This window comes from Schistocerca piceifrons, chromosome 4, assembly GCF_021461385.2.
Source record: "Schistocerca piceifrons isolate TAMUIC-IGC-003096 chromosome 4, iqSchPice1.1, whole genome shotgun sequence".
Classification (NCBI taxonomy): domain Eukaryota; kingdom Metazoa; phylum Arthropoda; class Insecta; order Orthoptera; family Acrididae; genus Schistocerca; species Schistocerca piceifrons.
In genome coordinates this window covers 546838306-546862056 of record NC_060141.1, presented here as the reverse complement: position 1 = coordinate 546862056, position 23751 = coordinate 546838306, and the positions used below count along the sequence as shown (strand labels likewise).

General features: G+C 42.9%; 1 protein-coding gene across 1 annotated transcript in view; it reads right to left on the bottom strand.

The window, feature by feature from the left end:
- Positions 1-1573: 1573 nt before the first annotated feature.
- The window catches only part of LOC124795995 (salivary glue protein Sgs-3-like), a 153435-nt gene continuing 131257 nt past the window's right edge, over positions 1574-23751 (bottom strand). Inside the window, exons 2-3 of the mRNA XM_047260077.1 lie at positions 9376-9558; positions 1574-2003 (exon numbers count right to left, since the gene is read on the bottom strand). Coding sequence (XP_047116033.1) covers positions 1574-2003; positions 9376-9558 — 613 coding nt within the window. The remainder of the gene's footprint in view (positions 2004-9375; positions 9559-23751) is intronic.

The following is a 23751-nucleotide window of genomic DNA, read 5'->3' as shown; positions in this document are numbered from 1 at the left end:
TCATGCAAAAACTTCTTACAACAGTAATATTGAAGTATATGTGGTAAAGCAGCCAGATATACAATTTCAAGTATGAAACAGCCCAGCAGAAGTTGTAAAAAGGCTTGTCACACAGAAATGTCACCACTGACAACTGGTACACGAGATGCCAATTAGCAGAAGACATGTTAGGGGAAAAAATGACAATTCTAGGCACTCTCTGCAAGGAAAAAAATGAGCTCCCATCCGAATTTTTGCCTCTGAAAGACGAACCTGTCGGACTTTCGACATTTGGGTTTCAAGGTATAAATCTTTTGTCTCATACTCAACAAAAAGAAATCTCTTAGTGACACTCCTGTCTACAGCGCATGATACGGATGATATCGACCCCGAAACAGGAAAGCCAACCATTATTATTGATTACAATCTCGCTAAAGGAGTAGATACTGTGGACGGAATGGTTACGTGATATTTCTGTTTCCAGAAGTACGAAGAGACGGCCTATGGCATTATCTTTTACTATGCTAAATATAGGTGGAATAAATTGCCAAATTTAATATTCACTTTACAAACCACTTTTTTTGAAGAATTTAGTGTCTGCATTGATGAATGAACGCTTGAAAAATAGATCGGAAATCATATCACAGCCCACCGATGTTTCTGAGTTTCTAAGAAGAAAATTCGCTTCGGAAGAAGTCATAGACATACCAGGAACGTCAGAGAAGAGGAAGAAAGGAAGTTGCCACGTGTGTGGAAGGAAAAAAGACAACTCTACGAAGAAAGTTTGTGTGAAGTGCAATAAGTTTACTTGTCAAGCTCGTCTTATTACAGAGCCTACGTGTGTTACCTGTCATCAACAGGAGATTGACTCACACATTGTTTATTATTTTTGTGTAATTGATTTATTGTTAGTACAATATAACTGTAAAGAGTTAACATAAAATAGCTAAAATTAAAATGTGTATACATTCTTCTATATTATTTGTAAGATATCTTTCGTCATTTATAAGTTAAATAATGTATTTGTTTCCTTTGTTACGTGTCTGTATCATTAATTCCTTCATTTAGATGCAGATTAAAGCTTTTGAAACAAATATATAAAATATTACTGGAAAATATAAATATTTAACTGATTCCTAAAGAAATTATAACTTATCATAGAAGGTGGGCTACTGAATACCCCAAGGGCCTATTCATGCAAAAAAAAAACCGGCGCTCCCGTTCGAAGGTTAATACGAAAACCCTGGGAAATCAATAGAGGTCTGCACTACCTTGAAATATTTGTTCTTTCCAGTGTTTTCGTACGTCATCTCTTTTGAATGAAACATTATATTTGGTATAATGCCTGCTCCTCCCATCTGTAGCAAATTCCTTGTATTGAAATCCTTAATTTTTCTTCTCCAGGTAAAGTATGCTCTGAAGCAAAAATAATGTAAAGGTAGATTATAAATCCATGTACATTATGTCTAATTTCCGTAATATTTTGATGAAATAAGCTTTTGAGCCCTCCGTCGTGTATTTTTAATTTCACTCCCAGCATTAAAGGAGCCTCACTCAAGCAGGGGTACCTCTACACTTCGTAGGTGACAAGACCTTAGAAATATTTCAGCAGTTCTAGTCCTCTGCGCCCTGGGCATGGCCCGTAAATGCACGTCTCTTCTTGTGGGTCGTAGTGGTATCCATAAATGCACTCAATGCGCACCCAAGTTTCGCCGTTGCACTTGTAAAAGCTGTGGCAGTCTTCTGGGTTGGCAGTGGATTCTGCGGGCGTAGTGCACTCGCCGCCTGGTGATGGTGGAGACTGAGTAGATGGAGATGTCACTGGTGATGCAGCCGTTGACGGAGGCGTCACTGGTGGTGCAGCCGTTGACGGAGGCGTCTCTGTTGGTGCAGCCGTTGACGGAGGCGTCTGTGTTGGTGCAGCTGTTGATGGAGGCGTCTCTGTTGGTGCAGCCGTTGACGGAGGCGTCACTGGTGGTGCAGCCGTTTGGGTAGGTTCTGGTGTTATGGAGGGCTCTACACAGCTGCAATAAGACAACAGGTTTGTCGGCTGTGGTATACTGCATAAGGCATCAATACGTTGAATTTCAACTACTGCCGCCTTTTGTTTATCATCGTAGGTTACACTTCGGTCAAATTGACGGACGCATTCAGGGACTATTCGTCAAGATACGAACAAAAATTTGATTTTCTCCTTCCTCGAATCAAAAATAGTAATGCAGCTTTGTTTCTTAGGATACAGAGCTTTGAAGCGAGCTTTGAAATGTTTCTCTGTGCGTGCATTGGTCAACACAAAAGAATAGTAAGACTGAACAACTGATGCACATTGAAGTAACCCAAGCCACAGTTTATTTACTATGTGGTTGCTACTCACAGAGGGGATGTCATTGTCGTATGGCAGCAGTATGTGGTAGATATTCTAGTGCGTAAATGCAGTTCCTATTTACGCTGGAAAAAAATAGTTCCAATTTTGACTACCAGGTGAAAACTGGCGCTATGAATGCGAGAAAGACGTATATAAATATTCTCTTATGTAGTGGATTAGGAATGGGACATGGGTGGAAAAGATCAAACAAACGAAAAAAGGCATGTTGATTTTATTACAAACCGCAGGTTACTCAATTTGTTCAATAGCAGCACAGTAGGCGTCGACGAGGTGCTGCATCCGCAAAATGACATGGTCAATGCTCGCTCGTAGCAGTTCCAGTGGAAATCTGAGCAACGTGTTTCTCTATTCGTTCGTGGAAGGTTGCATTAAGCAGATCATCCGCTAGGCGAACGACATGAGGTGTTGTCCCGTCTTGCATTAAAACAGTGGTTTCCACGTAGTTACGTTTTTCCAAACCAGGAATCAAACGCTGTACATGGAGGCATCGATAACTTGTGGAGGTTCTAATGCACCTGGCAGGGCCTCTGGGTGTATTCTCTTCTAAGAAGAACGAATCTATAATAAAGGTGCTTATGAATCCACACCACGCAGTCACATAAGGCGAGTGCAGTGACTCTTTGTGCACAACACGCGGTTTAACAGTACCCCAAATTCGTCATTTCGGTGTGTTTCCTGCACCCTTCAGTATGAAATGCTCCCTGTCCTTCCGTGGGATACTGCCCGGCCACTTGCCATCAACTTCGATCCGTGCCAGAAAACAAAGAGCAAATTCAAAACGTGGCTGCAGATCATGAAGTTTCAGTTGCTGCACCGCCTGTATTTTGTACGTGTACCAGTGTAAAATAGACCGTAAAACTTTTCGTACTGTTGACCATGGGATGGGCAATACTCGTGACGCTGCACGAATACTAGCACTACACGGGACACGTTGTGCATCGCTAGTTACAGCAACAGCAACCTCGTCATTGGGATAGGACACGTTCCATGTGTCACACAAAGTCCACTTGTTTCCGAATTTCATTATCATCTTATTTAAACCATTAAATGACTTCGGGCCTCTCCTTAGGCCTTTTAGTCGGCGATCCTGTCTCAATGCAATACTGTAAATGCTACAATTCACGAAAAACAATTTAACTAGCAGCGCAGAGTCTCTCTTTCCGACAGCCATTCTGTTCACTCACATACATTGAGTACGCGAAAGAACTTGCCCCCCTTCTAACAGCCATGTAACGCAAGTCTCTAGAGGAACGGAAGGTTCCAAATGATTGGAAAAGAGCACATGTAGTTCCAGTTTTCAAGAAGGGTCGTCGAGCAGATGCGCAAAACTATAGGCCTATATTTCTGACATCGATCTGTTGTAGAATTTTAGAACATGTTTTTTGCTCGCGTATCATGTCATTTCTAGAAACCCAGAATCTGCTCTGTAGGAATCAACATGGATTCCGGAAAAGCGATCGTGTGAGACCCAACTAGCTTTATTTGTTCATGAGACCCAGAAAATATCAGATACAGGCTTCCAGGTAGATGCCATTTTCCTTGACTTCCGGAAGGCGTGCCGGCCGCGGTGGTGTTACGGTTCTAGGCGCTGCAGTCCGGAACGGCGGGACTGCTACGGTCGCAGGTTCGAATCCTGCCTCGGGCATGGATGTGTGTGATGTCTTTAGGTTAGTTAGGTTTAATTAGTTCTAAGTTCTAGGGGACTGATGACCTAAGATGTTAAGTCCCATAGTGCTCAGAGCCATTCGAACCGGAAGGCGTTCGATACAGTTCCGCACTGTCGCCTGATAAACAAAGTAAGAGCCTACAGAATATCAGACCAGCTGTGTGGCTATATTGAAGAGGTTTTAGCAAACAGAACACAGCATGGTTTTCTCGATGGAGAGACGTCTACAGATGTTAAAGTAATCCCGCGCCCGGGTTCCCGGGTTCGATTCCCGGCGGGGTCAGGGATTTTCTGTGCCTCGTGATGACTGGGTGTTGTGTGATGTCCTTAGGTTAGTTAGGTTTAAGTAGTTCTAAAGTTCTAGGGGACTGATGACCATAGCTGTTAAGTCCCATAGTGTTCAGAGAAATTTGAACCATTTCGTTAAAGTAACCTCTGGCGTCCCACAGGGGAGTGTTATGGGACCATTGTTTTTCACAATATATATAAATGACCTAGTAAATAGTGTCGGAAGTTCTATGCGGCTTTTCGCGGATGATGCTGTACTACACAGAGAAGTTGCAGCATTAGAAAATTGCAGCGAAATGCAGAAAGATCGACAGCGGATAGGCACTTGGTGCAGGGAGTGGCAAATGACCCTTAACATAGACAAATGTAATGTATTGCGAATACATAGAAAGAAGGATCCTTTATTGTATGATTATATGACAGCGGGACAAACACTGGTAGCAGCTACTTCTGTAAAATATCTGGGAGTATACGTACGGAACGTTTTGAAGTGAAATGATCATATAAAATTAATTGTTGGTAAGGCGGGTGCCAGGTTGAGCAAATGTAGTCCATCAACAAAGGAGGTGGCTTACAAAACACTCGTTCGACCTATACTTGAGTATTGCTCATCAGTGTGGGATCCGTACCAGGTCGGGTTGACAGAGGAGATAGAGAAGATCCAAAGAAGAGTGGCGCGTTTCGTCACAGGGTTATTTGGTAAGCGTGATAGCGTTACGGAGATATTTAGCAAACTGAAGTGGCAGACTCTGCAAGAGAGGCGCTCTGCATCGCGGTGTAGCTTGCTGTCCAGGTTTCGAGAGGGTGCGTTTCTGGATGAGGTATCGAATATATTGCTTCCCCCTACTTATACCTCCCGAGGAGATCACGAATGTAAAATTAGAAAGATTCGAGAGCGCACGGAGGCTTTCCGGCAGTCGTTCTTCCCGCGAACCATACGCGACTGGATCAGGAAAGGGAGGTAATGACAGTGGCACGTAAAGTGCACTCCGCCAGACACCGTTGGGTGGCTTGCGGAGTATAAATGTAGATGTAGATGTAGATACTGGCTTGTGAAATGACAGCGTGGTTGTCTTACCGTTACACAAATAGTGTACACCGCCAGATTCGCTGTTGGCCAAAACTGGAATTAATGTTGTTCCAGCGTAAATCGGTTCCTCATTAACGCATTAGCATGTCTACCTAGCTTCACTGCACTGCGATATTTACAGCCCACACTGGACCTCCGGCAGTAACTGAACTTTAATTGCAACCACTCGGTACCATGGATGCAGTGTCCTGGACTGCCTCCTGGACTTAATATGACCTGAGACTACCACCTCTCTATTTTGACGGAACTGATTGTAAAAAGCAAGAGCGAAAAAGCACAGTACGAAATGTCAATACCGATTTGTGTTTCAGGTCAACTAAGCTTCGCAGCACAAGCGTGAACGTCCAACATAATACGGGAACACAAGAAAACTTGCATAATCGCCATCTAAGTGTTATTAGGAATCACGGATCCGTTGAACTAAAAGCTCTTCGCTGAAAGAAGTGTTGAATACGATCCACCACTGTATGGGAGCTGAATAGGTCGCTTCAAAAAGGCCGTACTGCCGGTGAAAACAGACTTTATTACTCAGATTCCTCACTTGACGCGTTTCGTATGTTTTTCCATTGTAAGATGTCAAAGTGCACAGAGGGTCCCAAGATACGAGCGTTATAATAACGGTGTATAGGTAACATAAGTTGACAGACTAGACAGTACTACAAACTATACAGCCTGATATGCTCTTACTAATGTTCTCACACAAGAAAGATGAAATATCTGAAAGAAAAAAAATTATATTTTACAATACCTAGCAAGGGAAAGCCTACTTTATGCCTAAATAAGAACGTTAGTAAACATACTTTAATTAATGAAGATTGTTTCATCAGTGAAATAATAGTCAGTTTAAAGAGAAAAATAATTTTACATTTTGGTACTTCAGAAGGAAAAAAGATACAAAATATAAAGTAAAACTGCTCTATTTAATGCCTTATAAACAGTGTTTGACGTGTAACTACATATTTTTTCGAGCAGATAAACGTAAATGTTTTGAAATGTTTGGACGACGTGTTTATTACTCTTTTACGTCTCAGGAGTATGGAAAACTTCTCACATGTCCTTTGTCAAGAATATCCACCTTGAATTTCGCTTCGGTCATTAATCAGTTCTGTTACAACTGCTTGTTCCTACAAACTATTGTTTTATTTAGATTTTATGTAAAAGTTTGTCCCTCATAACCTCACTGTCAACATTCAGGTGTCAAACTGCACTGCAGATTGCTCTCATGACACTTGCAGTTTTGGCGCTAACGTGTACACGAATAGAACGCCACAAGTAGTCGATTGTGATTAGCACATTGCATATGTGAATGGACTCTAGTGAGAGAGAACTTTACAGGTGACAATCACCTCCTGGTTGACTATCTTGTGCAGAATTATCCAAAAATCAGAATATCGATAGTGCAATATTAAGAGTTCAGTGGGAATTCCACGGTTAAACCAAGAGAAGAGAGAGGATAGGTGGAAAGGGTATATAGAAGGCCTATACGAGGCGGAGGACTTACCTGATGACGTTATAGAAGAAGAAATTGGAGTCGATATGGAAGACATAGGGGATCCAGTATTAGAATCAAAATTTAAGAGAGCATTGGAGGACTCAGTATCAAATAAGGCAGAAGGGATAGATAAGATTCCATCAGAATTTCTAAAATTTTGGGGGCAAGTGGCAACAAAATTGCTGATCACGTTGGTGTGTAGAATGTATGAATCCGGCGACGTAGCATATGACTTTCTAAAAAATATTATCCATACAATTTCGAAGATAGCAACGGCAAATAAGTGCGAGGATTATCGCACAATCGGCTTAATACCGCTGTTGCTGACGAGAATAATGTACAGAAGAATGTAGAAGAAAACCCGGGATCGATTACATAATGAGAAGTTTGGCTTTAGAAAAGGTAAAGGTACCAAAGAGGCAGTTCTGGCGTTGGGCTTCGTGATGGAAGCAGGACTAAAGGAAAATCAAGATAGGCTAATAGGTTTTCTTATCCTAGAAAAAGCGTTCGAGAACGTAAAATTGCGCAAATTCGAATTCTGACAAAAGTAGGAGTAAGCCATAGAGAAAGATAGGTAATATACGATTTGTATAAAACCAAGAGGGGCTAAAGAGTTTGGAAGACCAAGAATGAAGTGCTCTGATTAAAAAGAGTGCAAGACAAGGATGCAGTCTTTTGCCCCTACTCTTTAATCTATATGTCTAAGAAGCAATGGCGAAAACAAAGGAAGATTCAAGAGTGGGAATAAAATTCAAGGTGAAAGGATGTCAATAATAAGATTCACTGATAAAATTGCTATCCTCAGTATAAGTGAAGAAGTATTACAGGATTTGTTGAATGGAATGAACAGTCTAATGAGTATAGAATATGGGTTGGGAGTAGACCAAAGAAAGTAATGAAAAGTAACAGAAATGAAAACAGCGAGAAACTTAACAACAAATTTGGTGACTAAGAAACACGCGAAGTTAAGAAATTCTGCTATCTTGGAAGCAAAATAACCTATGACGGACGATATAAGGAGGACATAAAAAGCGGACTAGCAAGGAGGGCATTCTTGGCCAAGAGAAGTCCTCTGGTGTCAAACGTAAGCGTTAGTTTCAGGAAGGAATTTCTGAGAATGTACGTTTCGAGCACAGCATTGTATGATGATTGAATCAAGGGCAGTGAGAAAACCAGTAGATCAGAGATCCGTAGCGTCTGAGATATGGTCCCACAGATAGTGTTGAAAATTAAATGGACTGATAAGGAATGAGGTTCTCCGCTGAATCGGCGATTAAAGGAACATATGGGAAACACTGACAAGAAGAGGGGGTAGGGGGGGGGGGGGGTAGGACATGTGTTAAGACATCAGGTAGGAACATCCACTGTAATAAACGGAACTGTAAAATGTAAAAACTGTAACAAAAGACTGGAAAATATCCAAGAAATAATTGAGGGGTAGGGAGCAAGTGACACTCTGAGACGAAGATGGTAGCGCGGTAGAGAAGTTTGTGGGAGGTCGCATCATATCAGTCAGAAGACTGATGACTCAAAATAAAAATAAAAATTATCCATCGCTGCTATACAGAACAATTTCATTCCTATGGAAGTAGGTACAGAATGTAAATTTTTTACACCACGGATTTCTTGCTATCCAATTTAGGAATACACACTACCTTCACGAAACAACTGCTGACTCTTGTTGAAACTCCTTCAAAGTGACGGCCTTGTGCGCCAGCAACAGGCTAACGAGAAAGGTAAAAATACGATTTGAAGGGAAAAAAGGAGGCTTCAGACTAAATTTAAAGAGACTAAATTGTTAACGACAGGAATGCAAACCAAGTTCTAAAATACTGTTGATGAAACTGTAACGTTTTGCATGTAATGAGAGTAGACATTATGTTTGGTATTATGGAAGTCAGGAGGACGTCAATGTATATGCATCCATTTTCTGATGAATCGCGGGATGACGACTGGTACTATATCTTTACGAAGGAGAGATGGCACCATGAACTGTATTTATAGGTGTTACTTTATTTGCAACCGATTTCGGATCATCGGTGATAACAGTTAATCATATGGATAGAGGGCAATCATCATCATTATACATCTTATGGAGTATAAGAAATCATTGACCTCTTTGCTGGACGTGCTTTCCCATTTATGACGTCAACGATGACAACCCAGTGTCCATGTGATCACCTGGTGTCATTGACAAGTCTGTAGATGTTGTACTGGAAAGGCGATTTCGATTGCATTGAAAATAAGACCTTTAAATACTGCTGAATATGCGCTCCCTATCACATAGAGAAGTCCACGTAGGACGGAAAAGCGATGCCTGAGGCAATAATGGGAAGTGGGAGCAGAAAATGAGAAACGCTATGGAGTTCAGGAAGGTGTGGAAGAACATAGTGTGCCTGTACAATGAGTTGGAAACACCTCTATGAATGACAAAATTAACACCATTTTACTCCAAGTTTGCATGGGATACTTACGAATAAAGAGTGACGTTGAAAACCATTCCAGCGGGACACCGGTACATTTCCGGGTCGAGACCGTTTCCTTTGGGCTTGCAGACGTAGTAGATGTTTTGGTTCTCTGGGACGACGCCCACCTCGAGTGACATATTGCAGGGCTTGACGGGTCCTTCTGTGCAGACGCGGTCTGACGTCGTTAGTCTGCCCATGAGAGAGAATAATTTCATATCAGGCGTATTCGTTTTTTGTGCCTAGTTTAAGAAAAGCAATACATAAACCAAGTAGTTACAGAGCGCCTTAGACAGTAGTATTAGAGCAAGGTAAATACAGATGAAAGTATTACATAGCATACTGACAGGATCAAAATCACAGTACTGGTATCGGTCGTCTCATGGGATCTCTGTAAGTCACTGAGTATCAGTGAGCCAAGAGAGAGCAACGACGCTTGTTTTCACGTTGCAATTTCGTATTTGTAACGGTATCCTCAGATGTGCGCAAGTGTTCACTTGTATGAATTCACTTGCAGGCCTCTGGTTCCAGCGTTCGTACACTTACATTCTGAGTTGTACACCTGAAAGGGGTCATTGAACACTCCGTATTTTCATTCAAATGATAAAACAGAAAACGTAATAATTACCTGACATTAACAGAAGGAAACCAATTTCTATATCAGGTTAAAAGAATTTCCAAAATGGAAGTTTCATTGCCCTGATTGCAGTTGATATATATCCTGATTACTAGTTTCGGCAAAGTTATAGTGTCATCTTCAAGGTATGTATCAACTCGGATCTGGGCAATAAAGCTGTTTTGGAAGCTTTTTTACAAAGAAGTCAGGGATTTCACACATAAGATAAGCATCGCCATTCTGGCCAAGGACATGTCAACTGGGCCTGCTTGACTGCCGCGCCGTTCATCAGACAATGGCGTCATCTGGATGTGGTATGGAGTGTTGGGTTCAGAATACCGCACTCCTGGCCATTGTTGGGTTAGCAGAACTGGTGTTGTTGCTATTTGGTCAAGTAGCTCCTAAAATGGCATCACAAGACTGAGTGTACCCCATTCCAGGCATAAAAAATGAATTCTTGACAGTGCTGGTAATCGAACTTGGGTCGTGTGTATGGCAGTTGTCAGTTGGGATCACAAGATTGAGCACACCCTATACTAGTCCTCTGCACCTCGTTCCAGTCCTCCCACCAAGGATATATCCTTGCAGTGCCAGAAATCAAACCAGGAGTGTCTATGTGGCAGTCGTCAATTGGCATCACAAGATACCCCATTCCGCCCTTTGCAAGCCCTCTGTCTTCCCTCCCCACTCCCCCCCCCACCCCAAGGACAAAGCCTTGAGAATGCAAGAAATCGAAGGGGGGGGGCAGTGTTTGTGTGCCAGTCTTCAATTGGCATCACAAAACTGAGTGCACCCCATTCCAGACCTCTGTACCCAATTCCAGTCCTCCAACAAGGATAAATCGTTGGTAGTGTTGGGAATTGAACCCAGGTCGTGTGTATAACAGTCTTCAATTGGAATTACAAGACTATGTGCACCCCCGTACAATCTTTTACACCCCCTCCCTTCAGTCCTCCCATCAAGAAACGAACCTGGGTCGTCTGTGTGATAGTTGTCAATTGGAACCACAAGATTGAGTGCACCCTGTTTCAGACCTCACCTCGTTCCAATCCTCCCACAAAGGATAAATTCTTGGCAGTGTCGGGAATCGAACTCAGATCGTCTGTGTGGCGTCAGCCATGCTGATAACTCAATTTGGTACATATATCACCTTGATTCTAAGAACAACGCATCCTGATCACTGCGGGGCTTGCTTGGCTAGTTACAGTCCGACTTGATACGAAGCCTCCAAGCTACCTGTTGCATCCAAGCTACCTGTTGGATGCACTCGCCATAGCGCTTATCTGGCGGTGATACACGTCCCGGAACTACCCGCCTACCCTGACCAAAGGAACAGGAAGGCAAACTCAAATACAGTTACAAATTTACCGACAGGGAGGAGTCTATACTGTACAGACTCGCTTGCCAAGCTACAACGCTATGGTCGGCGACAGCGTTAATAGCCTCTGGCATCGCAGCTCGCAAGGAATGTTGCGTTGTCAACTCGGCTGAAAGTGCATAGGCAGCAGCAATGGTACGGACAGCTGCACTATCGGAAGTTCAACGTACCTCTCTACTGTTAGATTCAATGTGTACCTAATAGGTATGAGATACGTAATACAGAATGTTTTTTACAGTAAAGACAGCCCACTGGTTGCAATGGATTTTATAGTCGAATTGACCATGGTTTCGACTCCTAAACTAAGGGAGTCTTCATCAGATTTATGTTACATACGTAAGAAGTTGAGCATAACAGCTCTCGTCATACAATTTTAACGCCAAAAAGGCCACGTCACATAATAAAACATCCTACGTAAAAGTTTTACTGTCATTTCTAGTTAAAAATTAACGATTGCCGGTAAGGGCTCCTTGTGTATACTGAAACAGGTGGCATCAGACTAGACTGTTGTAATACAGAATGGTGTATGTATTCAGTCTTTCCCAAACATAAGGACATGAAAAGTAACCAGTGATACAGATTCTCGCACTGCAGAGTGGATTCTGTAACAAGCTGCACCTTAAAGAACTGATTAAACCTTCTGTTGCCTCTTACTTTATTAATGAAACGACGAGAGAATCAGTTCTAAAACATCCACAGCAGGAAGAGCAGCATTTTAAAATATTGTTTTACTGCAGTCATTATAGCAAGGTCAGTAAAATAAAATTTCTACTACAGAAAAGATTATGCTCTGAACTACATTGTACGGCACCGACAGCTTGACAAGGAAGTAAATTTTCCATGATAATGAATTTACATTCCATTCACGTACACTGCCTTTTTATTCAAATGTTTCACTGCCGCTACCTTCAGAGCTGGAGTCGACGAATGTGGGTGCCAGACTGACAATTAGCGGATCCATTATGTCGTTTCTAATAAGTTCTTTCCGGCAGTCTTCTTACAGTTTGTCAGTGTGATTTACGCTGACTTCGAGTCCTCCCTCGGGCATGGATGTGTGTGTTTGTACTTAGCATAATTTAGGTTACGTAGTGTGTAAGCTTAGGGACTGATGAATTTAGCAGTTAAGTCTCATAAGACTTCACACACATTTGAACATTTTACGCTGACTTCCCGATCAGCAACGATGATTTTGTCTGTTGCTTCATGGATCAGACATTCAGTGTCGGCTACTATAAACATAGTATTTTTATCCGCCACGTCTCTTCACCGGCGTCCACACCACTTCTATTGGGTTATAATGACAATGATAAGGAGGTAACCCTATCACACCGTGACTATGTTGCAACTCTACAGAATCAATGTCGTAGAAATGTTAACTAGTTCCAACAGTGTTGCTCTTGTTTGTGCTTCAATATGTCGTGTATTATTTCTTCGCAGTCATGAAAGAATATTACTTTTTGTTGTGATTCTAGTGCGACGCCTGTCGAGGATAACAGAGCGATAGCTTGCGTTGACCATAACAGTGACAGATCCTAGATGATTCGGAAACCACTACCGAAATGTTGATGCATTCATTTCAGAATGGTAGTCAGGGTTGGTTTTTGATTTTAATCGGAATAGAAGTTTACTTTGAGGCACAAATCCGGTAGCAGTGGAACCGTGGTCACATATTATAAGATGCCTTTCTTTTTCCACTGGAATTATAAAGCTGCCTTGTCCCTCTGTTGTTCAAATGCTTAAATGGCTCTGAGCACTATGGGACCTAACATCAGAGGTCATCAGTCCCCTACAACTTAGAACTACTTAAACCTAACTAACCTAAGGACATCACACACATCCAGGCCCGAAGCAGGATTCGAGCCTGCGACTGTAGAGGTCGCGCGGTTCCAGACTGTAGTGCCTAGAACCGCTCGGCCACCCCGGCCGGCCCCTCTGTTGTCCGCCAAGTAAAATTTCTAGCGCGGGTTTGATTTACCTAAGTCTCGCACAAGTAATACACAGCTGACGTTCCTTTGGATATGACTTCAAGCATTGTTCTTAGAAACGTCATCCTAGCATCCTTCCATTAAATGTTTCTATCCGTCTTATATTTTACATATTTAAATTCTTTGAATTGACCTTGATCTTCCTTCACGCATAACAGTGAGCAATTTCAGTGCCCTGTTGTGGGGAACTCGCTCTCTTTCATAACATTAGAAAACCTTCCGACGCAAACCGACTTCCGTGAAGTCGTCGAGTCTTATTACCCGCTTTGGCACGCTATGTTTCTTTCCTTGAGTCGAAATTCCACATTTCCAGTTGGTGCTAAGACACACTGGCCCCCTCACAATTGTTCTGACGGATCATACACCAATATTGCCACAGGCCGCTACGGTGCGTTCCCGCATCTTAGCAACCTCGCAGAACGGCACGCTTGAATCTGCCTCATGTTTGATGAACGAGTACACTTTAAAAATAAGGTCTTTGCCATTTCGTGAAGCACTTGGTGCCTTTTAGATGTTTTCGCCATCTTGGGAAAGCTCACAGAACGCACAGAAAACCACAGAAATCAGTCAATCGTAGTTTCGTCCATCGGAAACGCGACAGACCGCTCAAATACACAGATGGAAAAAAATCGCAACCCCAAAAATTAATTGATGTAGAGTAATGAAATTTCGGGAACACGTTTGTCTAGGTAACATTGGTACATTAATAACTGGTGTGACCGCCAGAACATTGGATGCAAACATGTAAACTTGCATGCATTGTATTGTAGGTGCAGGTTGTCAGTCTGTGGGATGGAGTTGCATGCCTGTTGCGCTTAGTCGGTCAGTACAGGGACAGTTAATGATGTTTGCGGATGACGCTTGAGTTATCGTCCGGTGATGTCCCATATATGCTCGACTGGAGACAGATCTGGTGCCGGCCGGAGTGGCCGAGCGGTTCTAGGCGCTATAGTCTGGAACAGCGCGACCACTACGGTCGCAGGTTCGAATACTGCCTCGGGCATGGGTGTGTGTGCTGTCCTTAGGTTAGTTAGGTTTAAGTAGTTCTAAGTTCTAGGGGACTGATGACCTCACAAGTTAAGTCCCATAGTGCTCAGAGCCATTTGAACCACTTGAACAGATCTGGTGACCTGGTAAGCCAAAGTAACATGTCGACACTCTGCAGAGCATGTTAAGTTACAATACGGGTATGTGGACGAGCTTCATCCTCTTGCTTGGAAAACACCCCTTGGAATGGTGTTCGTGAATGGCAGCACAACAGGTCGAATCACCAGACTGACGCACAAATTTGCATTCAAGGTGCGTAGGATAACTAACTACGAGAGTGGTCCTGTTGTCATACAAAATCGCTCCCCGGGCCATAGGTCCAGATGTACTGTAGGTCCAGTGTGTCCAGCAAGCAGACAGGTTGTTTGCAGGCCCTCAAATGGCCTCCTCGTAATCAAAACGCGTCCATCACTGGCACTGAGGCAGAACCAACTTTCATTAGAAAACACAACAGACTTCCACCCCGCCCTCTAATGAGCTCTCGCTTGGCACCAATGAAGTCGCAAAAGGCGGTGGTTTGAGATCAGTGGAATGCGCGCTATAGGGTGTCTGGCTCGTAGCTGCTCATAGTGTCGCTGTAGATAGAGTACGATGCGCCAGACTCATACGCTGAACAGGATGGTCTTCTCTCTCGATAGTGTTAAGTGGCCGTCCGGAGCCCAGACTTCCTGTGAGCGTACGTACTCGTGACCACTACTTCCAGTAATCATGGACAGTGGCTACATTCCTGTCAAGTCTTTCTGCATTATTGCAGAAGCAACATTCAGCTTCTCGTAGCTCTATTACACGACCTTGTTCAAACTCAGTGTTGATAATGGCGTCTTTGTCGCCTTAAAGGCTTTCTTGAGTAGCGTCAACTCATCACGTCCGGTCTCAAAGGTAACCAACGCTTACTACGGTTACAGCGTATGTTTAAAGCAAACTCATAGAGGCGCTACTAGAGCCACTCTTACGCAAGTGGCACGGTGTTTGAATAGACAACATCTTTCAGATATAGGAACACGCGTTTATGCCGCACATCTGCTTCTTGGTGTTGTTATTTTTTTCCGTCAGTGCACGACGGAAGTTTAAGCCGTACGGAACGGGAAAACCGACAGAGCGCTAATTGGCTAACTGCGCAGCTGTCTTCTGCGCATTCCCGGCCCAGTGGTCATAAACACTGCTGAGGACTATAGGTGCCTCTAGGAACGGCAGAAATGACTCTGAGAACTTAAGAACTGGCGTGAAAAGAGTATAAAATGTCTGTAATGTAGTTGTTAATTAAGTTCTGCATCTGGCCCTACTCGCGCAAATAGGGTCCGACTTACTGCCATGACATATTCTGCCCACAGCCTCATTGGATGCGGTATGGAATGGCATGTGGTCAGCACACTGATCTCCCATTTGTATGCTTTTCTGACATTTGAACCGCCACTAATCCATCGAGCAGCTCCGCACCTGAGCTTAGGAGGGTGAGTGCATTCGATAGTCGTTCTCCCACGAAGGAAAAGTCCCTGCCACTACCGGTAATCGAACCCGGTTCCTCCAGCATGGCAGTGAGCCGTGCTAACCAATCAGCTGCGTTGGAGAACAAAATCTACTTTTAATGAGGTACAAATACATATATCATGCATTCCTGCCACAGTATACACAAAAAAGGCAATATTTAGAGCATATGGCATCGTAACTTTCTCATCTGTAGTCAACACCAGTATGTACCGAGAATTTGGTGTCATATATTCTATGGTAACCCACAGCTGATGCATACTCCCTCTGTCACTAAATGGAGCAAGGCACTAAGTAGGTTAGCAAGGTAATGAGACTTGTAACTGAGGTGTAGTCGTTGGAAGACAATTTTGTTTGTAACTACTCTGAAGAGCCAAAGAAACTGGTATACCTACCTAATATCGTGTAGGGCCTCCGCGAACATGCAGAAGTACCGCAACACGACGTGGTATGGACTCGACTAATGCCCGAAGTAGTGCTGGAGGGAACTGACACCGTGAGTCCTGCAGGTCTGTCCATAAATCCGCAAGAGTACGAGGGAGTGGACATCTCTTCTGAACAGCACGTTGCAGGGCATCCCAGATATGTTCGATAATGTTCACGGCAGGGGAGTTTGGTGGCCAGCGAAAGTGTTTAAACTCAGAAGACTGTTCTTGGAACCACTCTGTAGCAATTATGGACTTGTGGGGCGTCGCATTGCACTGCTGCAATTGCCCAAGTCCGTCGGAATACAAAATGGTCGTGAATGGACGCAGATGATCAGACAGGATGCTTACGTACGTGCCATGCGTCAGAGTCGAATCTAGACGTATCATGTATCAGATATCACTCCAACTACAAACGCCCCACACAATTGCAGAGCCTCCACCAGTTTTAACAGTCCCCTGCTGACATGCAGGGTCCATGGATTCATGAGGTTGTCTCCACAGCCGTACATTCGCTCGAAACAATTTGAAATGAGAGTCGTTCGACGCAGGCAACATGTTTCCGGTCCAGTGTCAGTGTTGACAGGCCTTGGCAGGGCGTTTAGCTTTGTGCCGTACAGTCATCAACGACACATGATTGGATATTCGGTTCCGAAAGCACATATCGACGATGTTTCGTTGAATGGTTCGCACGCTGTCATTTGTTGATGGTCCAGCACTGAAATCTGCAACAATTTGCGGAAGGGTTGCTCTTCTGCTCTTTTGTGACGCTGAGTGATTGTCTTCAGTCATCGTCGGTTCCGTTCTTGCGGGATCTTTTTGCGGTCACAGCGATGTCGGAGATTTGATGTTTTACCGGATTCCTCATATTCACGGTATACTCGTGAAACGGTCGTACGGGAAAATCCCCACTTCATCGCTATCTCAAAGATGCTGTGTCCCATCGCCAGTGCGCCGACTAAAGCACCACGTTCAAACTCACTTAAATCCTGATAACCTGACATTGTAGCAACAGTAACCTATCTAACAACTGCACTAAATACCTGTTGTCTTATGTAGCCGTTGCCGACAGCAGTGCCGTATTCTGTGTGTTTACGTATCTCTGTATTTGATACGCATGGCTATGCCAGTTTCTTTGGCGCTTCAATGTAATTGATCATTTTGCGGACTGAGCTAAAGAAAATGATGCGCTCTTGCGTGCTTATGTGTGTGTGTGTGTGTGTGTGTGTGTGTGTGTGTGTGTGAGCGCGCGATTTCGTATTTGTAGATTACCAGAAGGCTTTTGATTTCGTGTCTAAGAGGTTACAGTTCGTAGTAATTGACAGAAAGTCGTCGAGTAAAACATAAGTGACTTCTGGCGATCCCCAAGGTAGTGTCATAGGCCCTATGCTGTTCCTTATCTATATAAACGATTTGGGAGACAATCTGAATAGCCGTTTTAGGTTGTTTGCAGATGCTGCAGTCGTTCATCGACTAGCAATGTCATCAGAAGATCAAAACAAATTGCAAAACGATTTAGAAAAGATATCTGTATGGTGCAAAAATTGGTGGCTTACCCTTTTTTCTTTTTTGGTCATCAGTCTACTGACTGGTTTGATGCGGCCCGCCACGAATTCCTTTCCTGTGCTAACCTCTTCATCTCAGAGTAGCACTTGTAACCTACGTCCTCAATTATTTGCTTGACGTATTCCAATCTGTCTTCCTCTACAGTTTTTGCCCTCTGCAGCTCCCTCTAGTACCATGGAAGTCATTCCTTCATGTCTTAGCAGATGTCCTATCATCCTGTCCCTTCTCCTTATCAGTGTTTTCCACATATTCCTTTCCTCTCCGATTCTGCGTAGAACCTCCTCATTCCTTACCTTATCAGTCCACCTAATTTTCATCATTCGTCTATAGCACCACATCTCAAATGCTTCGATTCTCTTCTGTTCCGGTTTTCCCACAGTCCATGTTTCACTACCATACAATGCTGTACTCCAGACGTACATCCTCAGAAATTACTTCCTCAAATGAAGGCCGGTATTTGATATTAGTAGACTTCTCTTGGCCAGAAATGCCTTTTTTGCCAAAGCGAGTCTGCTTTTGATGTCCTCCTTGCTACGTCCGTCATTGGTTATTTTACTGCCTAGGTAGCAGAATTCCTTAACTTCATTGACTTCGTGACCATCAATCCTGATGTTAAGTTTCTCGCTGTTCTCATTTCTACTACTTCTCAATACCTTCGTCTTTCTCCGATTTATTCTCAAACCATACTGTGTACTCATTAGATTGTTCATTCCGTTCAGCAGATCATTTAATTCTTCTTCACTTTCACTCAGGATAGCAATGTCATCAGCGAATCGTATCATTGATATCCTTTCACCTTGTATTTTAATTCCACTCCTGAACCTTTCTTTTATTTCCATCATTGCTTCCTCGATGTACAGATTGAAGAGTAGGGGCGAAAGGCTACAGCCTTGTCGTACACCCCTCTTAATACGAGCACTTCGTTCTTGATCGTCCACTCTTATTATTCCCTCTTGGTTGTTGTACATATTGTATATGACCCGTCTCTCCCTATAGCTTACCCATACTTTTTTCAGAATCTCGAACAGCTTGCACCATTTTATACTGTCGAACGCTTTTTCCAGGTCGACAAATCCCATGAAAGTGTCTTGATTTTTCTTTAGCCTTGCTTCCATTATTAGCCGTAACGTCAGAATTGCCTCTCTCGTCCCTTTACTTTTCCTAAAGCCAAACTGATCGTCACCTAGCGCATTCTCAATTTTCTTTTCCATTCTTCTGTATATTATTCCTGTAAGCAGCTTCGATGCATGAGCTGTAAGCTGATTGTGCGATAATTCTCGCACTTGTCAGCTCTTGCCGTCTTCGGAATTGTGTGGATGATGCTTTTCCGAAAGTCAGATGATATGTCGCAGACTCATATATTCTACACACTAAAGTGAATAGTCGTTTTGTTTCCACTTCCCCCAATGATTTTAGAAATTCTGATGGAATGTTATCTATCTCTTCTGCCTTATATGACCGTAAGTTCTCCAAAGCTCTTTTAAATTCCGATTCTAATACTGGATCCCCTATCTCTTCTAAATCGACTCCTGTTTCTTCTTCTATCACATCAGACAAATCTTCACCCTCATAGAGGCTTTCAATGTATTCTTTCCACCTATCTACTCTCTCCTCTGCATTTAACAGTGGAATTCCCGTTGCACTCTTAATGTTACCACCGTTGCTTTTAATGTCACCAAAGGTTGTTTTGACTTTCCTGTATACTGAGTCTGTCCTTCCGACAATCATATCTTTTTCGATGCCTTCACATTTTTCCTGCAGCCATTTCGTCTTAGCTTCCCTGCACTTCCTGTTTATTTCATTCCTCAGCGACTTGTATTTCTGTATTCCTGATTTTCCCGGAACATGTTTGTACTTCCTCCTTTCATCAATCAACTGTAGTATTTCTTCTGTTACCCATGGTTTCTTCGCAGCTACCTTCGTTGTACCTATGTTTTCCTTCCCAACTTCTGTGATGGCCCTTTTTAGAGACGTCCATTCCTCTTCAACTGTACTGCCTACTGCGCTATTCCTTATTGCTGTATCTATAGCGTTAGAGAACTTCAAACGTATCTCGTCATTCCTTAGTACTTACGTATCCCACTTCTTTGCGTATTGATTCTTCCTGACTAATGTCTTGAACTTCAGCCTACTCTTCATCACTACTATATTGTGATCTGAGTCTATATCTGCTCCTGGGTACGCCTTACAGTCCAGTATCTGATTTCGGAATCTCTGTCTGACCATGATGTAATCTAATTGAAATCTTCCCGTATCTCCCGGCCTTTTCCAAGTATACCTCCTCCTCTTGTGATTCTTGAACAGGGTATTCGCTATTACTAGCTGAAACTTGTTACAGAACTCAATTAGTCTTTCTCCTCTTTCATTCCTTGTCCCATATTCTCCTCTAACCTTTTCTTCTACTCCTTGCCCTACAACTGCATTCCAGTCACCCATGACTATTAGATTTTCGTCCCCCTTTACATACTGCATTACCCTTTCAATATACTCATACACTTTCTCTATCTGTTCATCTTCAGCTTGCGACGTCGGCATGTATACCTGAACTATCGTTGTCGGTGTTGGTCTGCTGTCGATTCTGATTAGAACAACCCGGTCACTGAACTGTTCACAGTAATACACCCCCTGCCCTACCTTCCTATTCATAACGAATGCTACACCTGCTATACCATTTTTTGCTGGTGTTGATATTACCCGATACTCATCTGACCAGAAATCCTTGTCTTCCTTCCACTTCACTTCACTGACCCCTACTATATCTAGATTGAGCCTTTGCATTTCACCGAGCGGGGTGGCGCAGTGGTTAGACACTGGACTCGCATTCGGGAGGACGACGGTTCAATCCCGCGTCCGGCCATCCTGATTTAGGTTTTCCGTGATTTCCCTAAATCACTCCAGGCAAATGCCGGGATGGTTCCTCTGAAAGGGCACGGCCGACTTCCTTCCCCATCCTTCCCTAATCCGATGAGACCGATGACCACGCTGTCTGGTCTCCTTCCCCAAACCAACCAACCAACCTTTGCATTTCCCTTTTCAGGTTTTCTAGTTTCCCTACCACGTTCAAGCTTCTGACATTCCACGCCCCGACTCGTAGAACGTTATCCTTTCGTTGATTATTCAATCTTTTTCTCATGGTAACCTGCCCCTTGGCAGTCCCCTCCCGTAGATCCGAATGGGAGACTATTCCGGAATTTTTTGCCAATGGAGAGATCATCATGACACTTCTTCAATTACAGGCCACATGTCCTGTGGATACACGTTACGTGTCTTTAATGCAGTGGTTTCCATTGCCTTCTGCATCCTCATGTCGTTGATCATTGCTGATTCTTCCGCCTTTAGGGGCAATTTCCCACCCCTAGGACAAGAGAGTGCCCTGAACCTCTATCCGCCCTCTTTGACAAGGCCGTTGGCAGAATGAGGCTGACTTCTTATGCCGGAAGTCTTCGGCCGCCAATGCTGATTATTTATGAAAAATTAGGCAGTGGCGGGTATCGAACCCGGGACAGAAGACGTTTTGATTATGAATCAGAGACGCTGCCCCTAAACAACCAAAAGTGTGAGGCCATCCACAAGAGTGCTAACAGGAATCCGTTAAACTTCGATTCCACGATGAATCAGTCAAATCTAAAGGCCGTAAATTCAACTAAATACCTAGGAATTACAATTACGATTAACATAAATTTGAAGGAATTTCGAAAAACTGAGCCATTTTACATTGTCGAATGCTTTTTCCAGGTCGACAAATATTATGAATCTGTCTCGATTTTTCTTCAGTTGTGCACCATTATTAACGGCAACGTCAGAATTGCCTCTCTGGTTCATTTATCTCTCCTAAAGACAAACTGGTCCTCATCTAACGCGTCGTCAATTTCCTTTGCATTCTTCTGTTTATTATTCTTGTCAGTAACTTGGATGCATGTTCTCACACTTGTCATCTCTTGCAGTCTTCGGAATTGTATGGATGATATTTTTCCGAAAGTCAGATGATATGTCACCAGACTCATACATTCTACACGCCAATGCGAATAGTCGTTTTGTTTCCAATGAATTTAGAAATTCTGATGGTATGTTTGTTATGTTATCTATCCCTTCTGCGTTATTTGATCTTAGGTCCTCCAGAGCTCTCTTAAATTCTGATTCTAATAATGGATCATGCAGCCATTTTGTCTTAGCCTCCCTGCACTTCCCACTTACTTCATTCCTCAGCGACTTGTACTTCTGTAATCGTAAATTTCCATGACCATTTTTATACTTTCTTCTTTCATCGATCAACTGAAGTATTTCTTCTGTTGCTCATGGTTACTTCGCAGTTATCTTCTTTTTACCTATGTTTTTCTTTCCAACTTCTGTGATTGCCCATTTTAGGGATGTCCATTCCTCCTCAGCTGTACTGCCTACTGATCTATTCCTTATTGTTGCATCTATAGCCTTAGAAAACTTCAAGCGTATCTCGTAATTCCTTAGTCCTTCCGTATCCCATTTCTTTTCGTATTGATTCTTCCTGACTAATCTCTTAAACTTCAGCCTACTGATCATCACTACTACATTGTGATCTGAGTCTATATCGGCTCCTGGCTACGCTTTACAATCCAGTATCTGATTTCGGAATCTCTGTCTGACCATGATGTAATACAACTGAAATCTTCCCGTATCATCCGCCCTTTTCCAAGTATACCTGCTCGTCTTGTGATTCGTGAACATAGGACTCGGTATTATTAGCTGAAGTTTATTACAGAACTCAATTACTGTTTCTCCTCTCTCATTGCTTGTCCCTAGCCCATATTCTTCTGTAACCTTTTCTTCATCCCCTACAACAAAATTCTAGTCCACCGTCTCCCTTTATGTACTGTAGTACCGATTCGATACATTCATATATTTTCTCTCTCTCTTCATCTTTAGCTTGCGACGTCGGCATGTATACCTGAACTATCGTTGTTTGTGTTCGTTTGCTGTCGATTCTGATGAGAACAATTATATACTGGACTGTTCACAGTAACACCCTCTTTGCCCTACCTTCCTATTCGTAACGTATCCTGATCCTGTTATACCATTCTCTGCTGCTGCTGTTGATATTACTCTATACCCGGCTGACCAGAAATCCTTTTTCTCTTTCCATTTCACTTGACTGACCGTTTCTATATCCAGACTGAGCGTTTTTCAATTACAGGCCAGATGTCCTATGTTTTTAATGCAGTGGTTTTCATTGCCTTTGCATCCTCATGCCGTTGATCACTGCTGATTCTTGCCCCTTTAATAAATTTTTTGTGGGGTCTAAAATTTAAAAACCTCTCTCACACCGGCCTGATTTAGCTTCACTGATAAGGATAGTAAAAACCATGCGTATATTAAGGGAATTTTCATTCACAAAGCAGGCTTATCACATTCACACAGTTCAATACTGTTCTATCCTGATTAAACTGAGCTTAACTTAAATTCCATATGGCAGTGAAGCAATTTCGAAGTGTCGGTTCGACGAAAATTGTCAGTCGATCTCCTGAAAACATTTGTAATAATTATTAACTTTCGGTGATCACATGGGGAAGACCGGAGATCTGCTGGTAAGACCGTGTTAGCCTATTTACTTGAAGTAACTGGATATCTTGAGCATACAAAATGGCAGGTTCGTCTAGTGTAAATCAGACGTTCCCCACTGATCCCGTGCAACACATCGTAGTAAGCAGACACTGTCAATAATAATCAGTTAAATAATACGCCAACACACTTTCTTTAGTTTAGTTCATGTATTAAATTCCTTCTCATACAGAATCTCATCAAGATGGCGACTAGCTCAACAATACATACATATACATCCTCCTTCTTTCACGGCTAATCGGCAAGCATTACCTCATTCTTTTCATAAGAGAAAACAGATAGCAGAGAAGC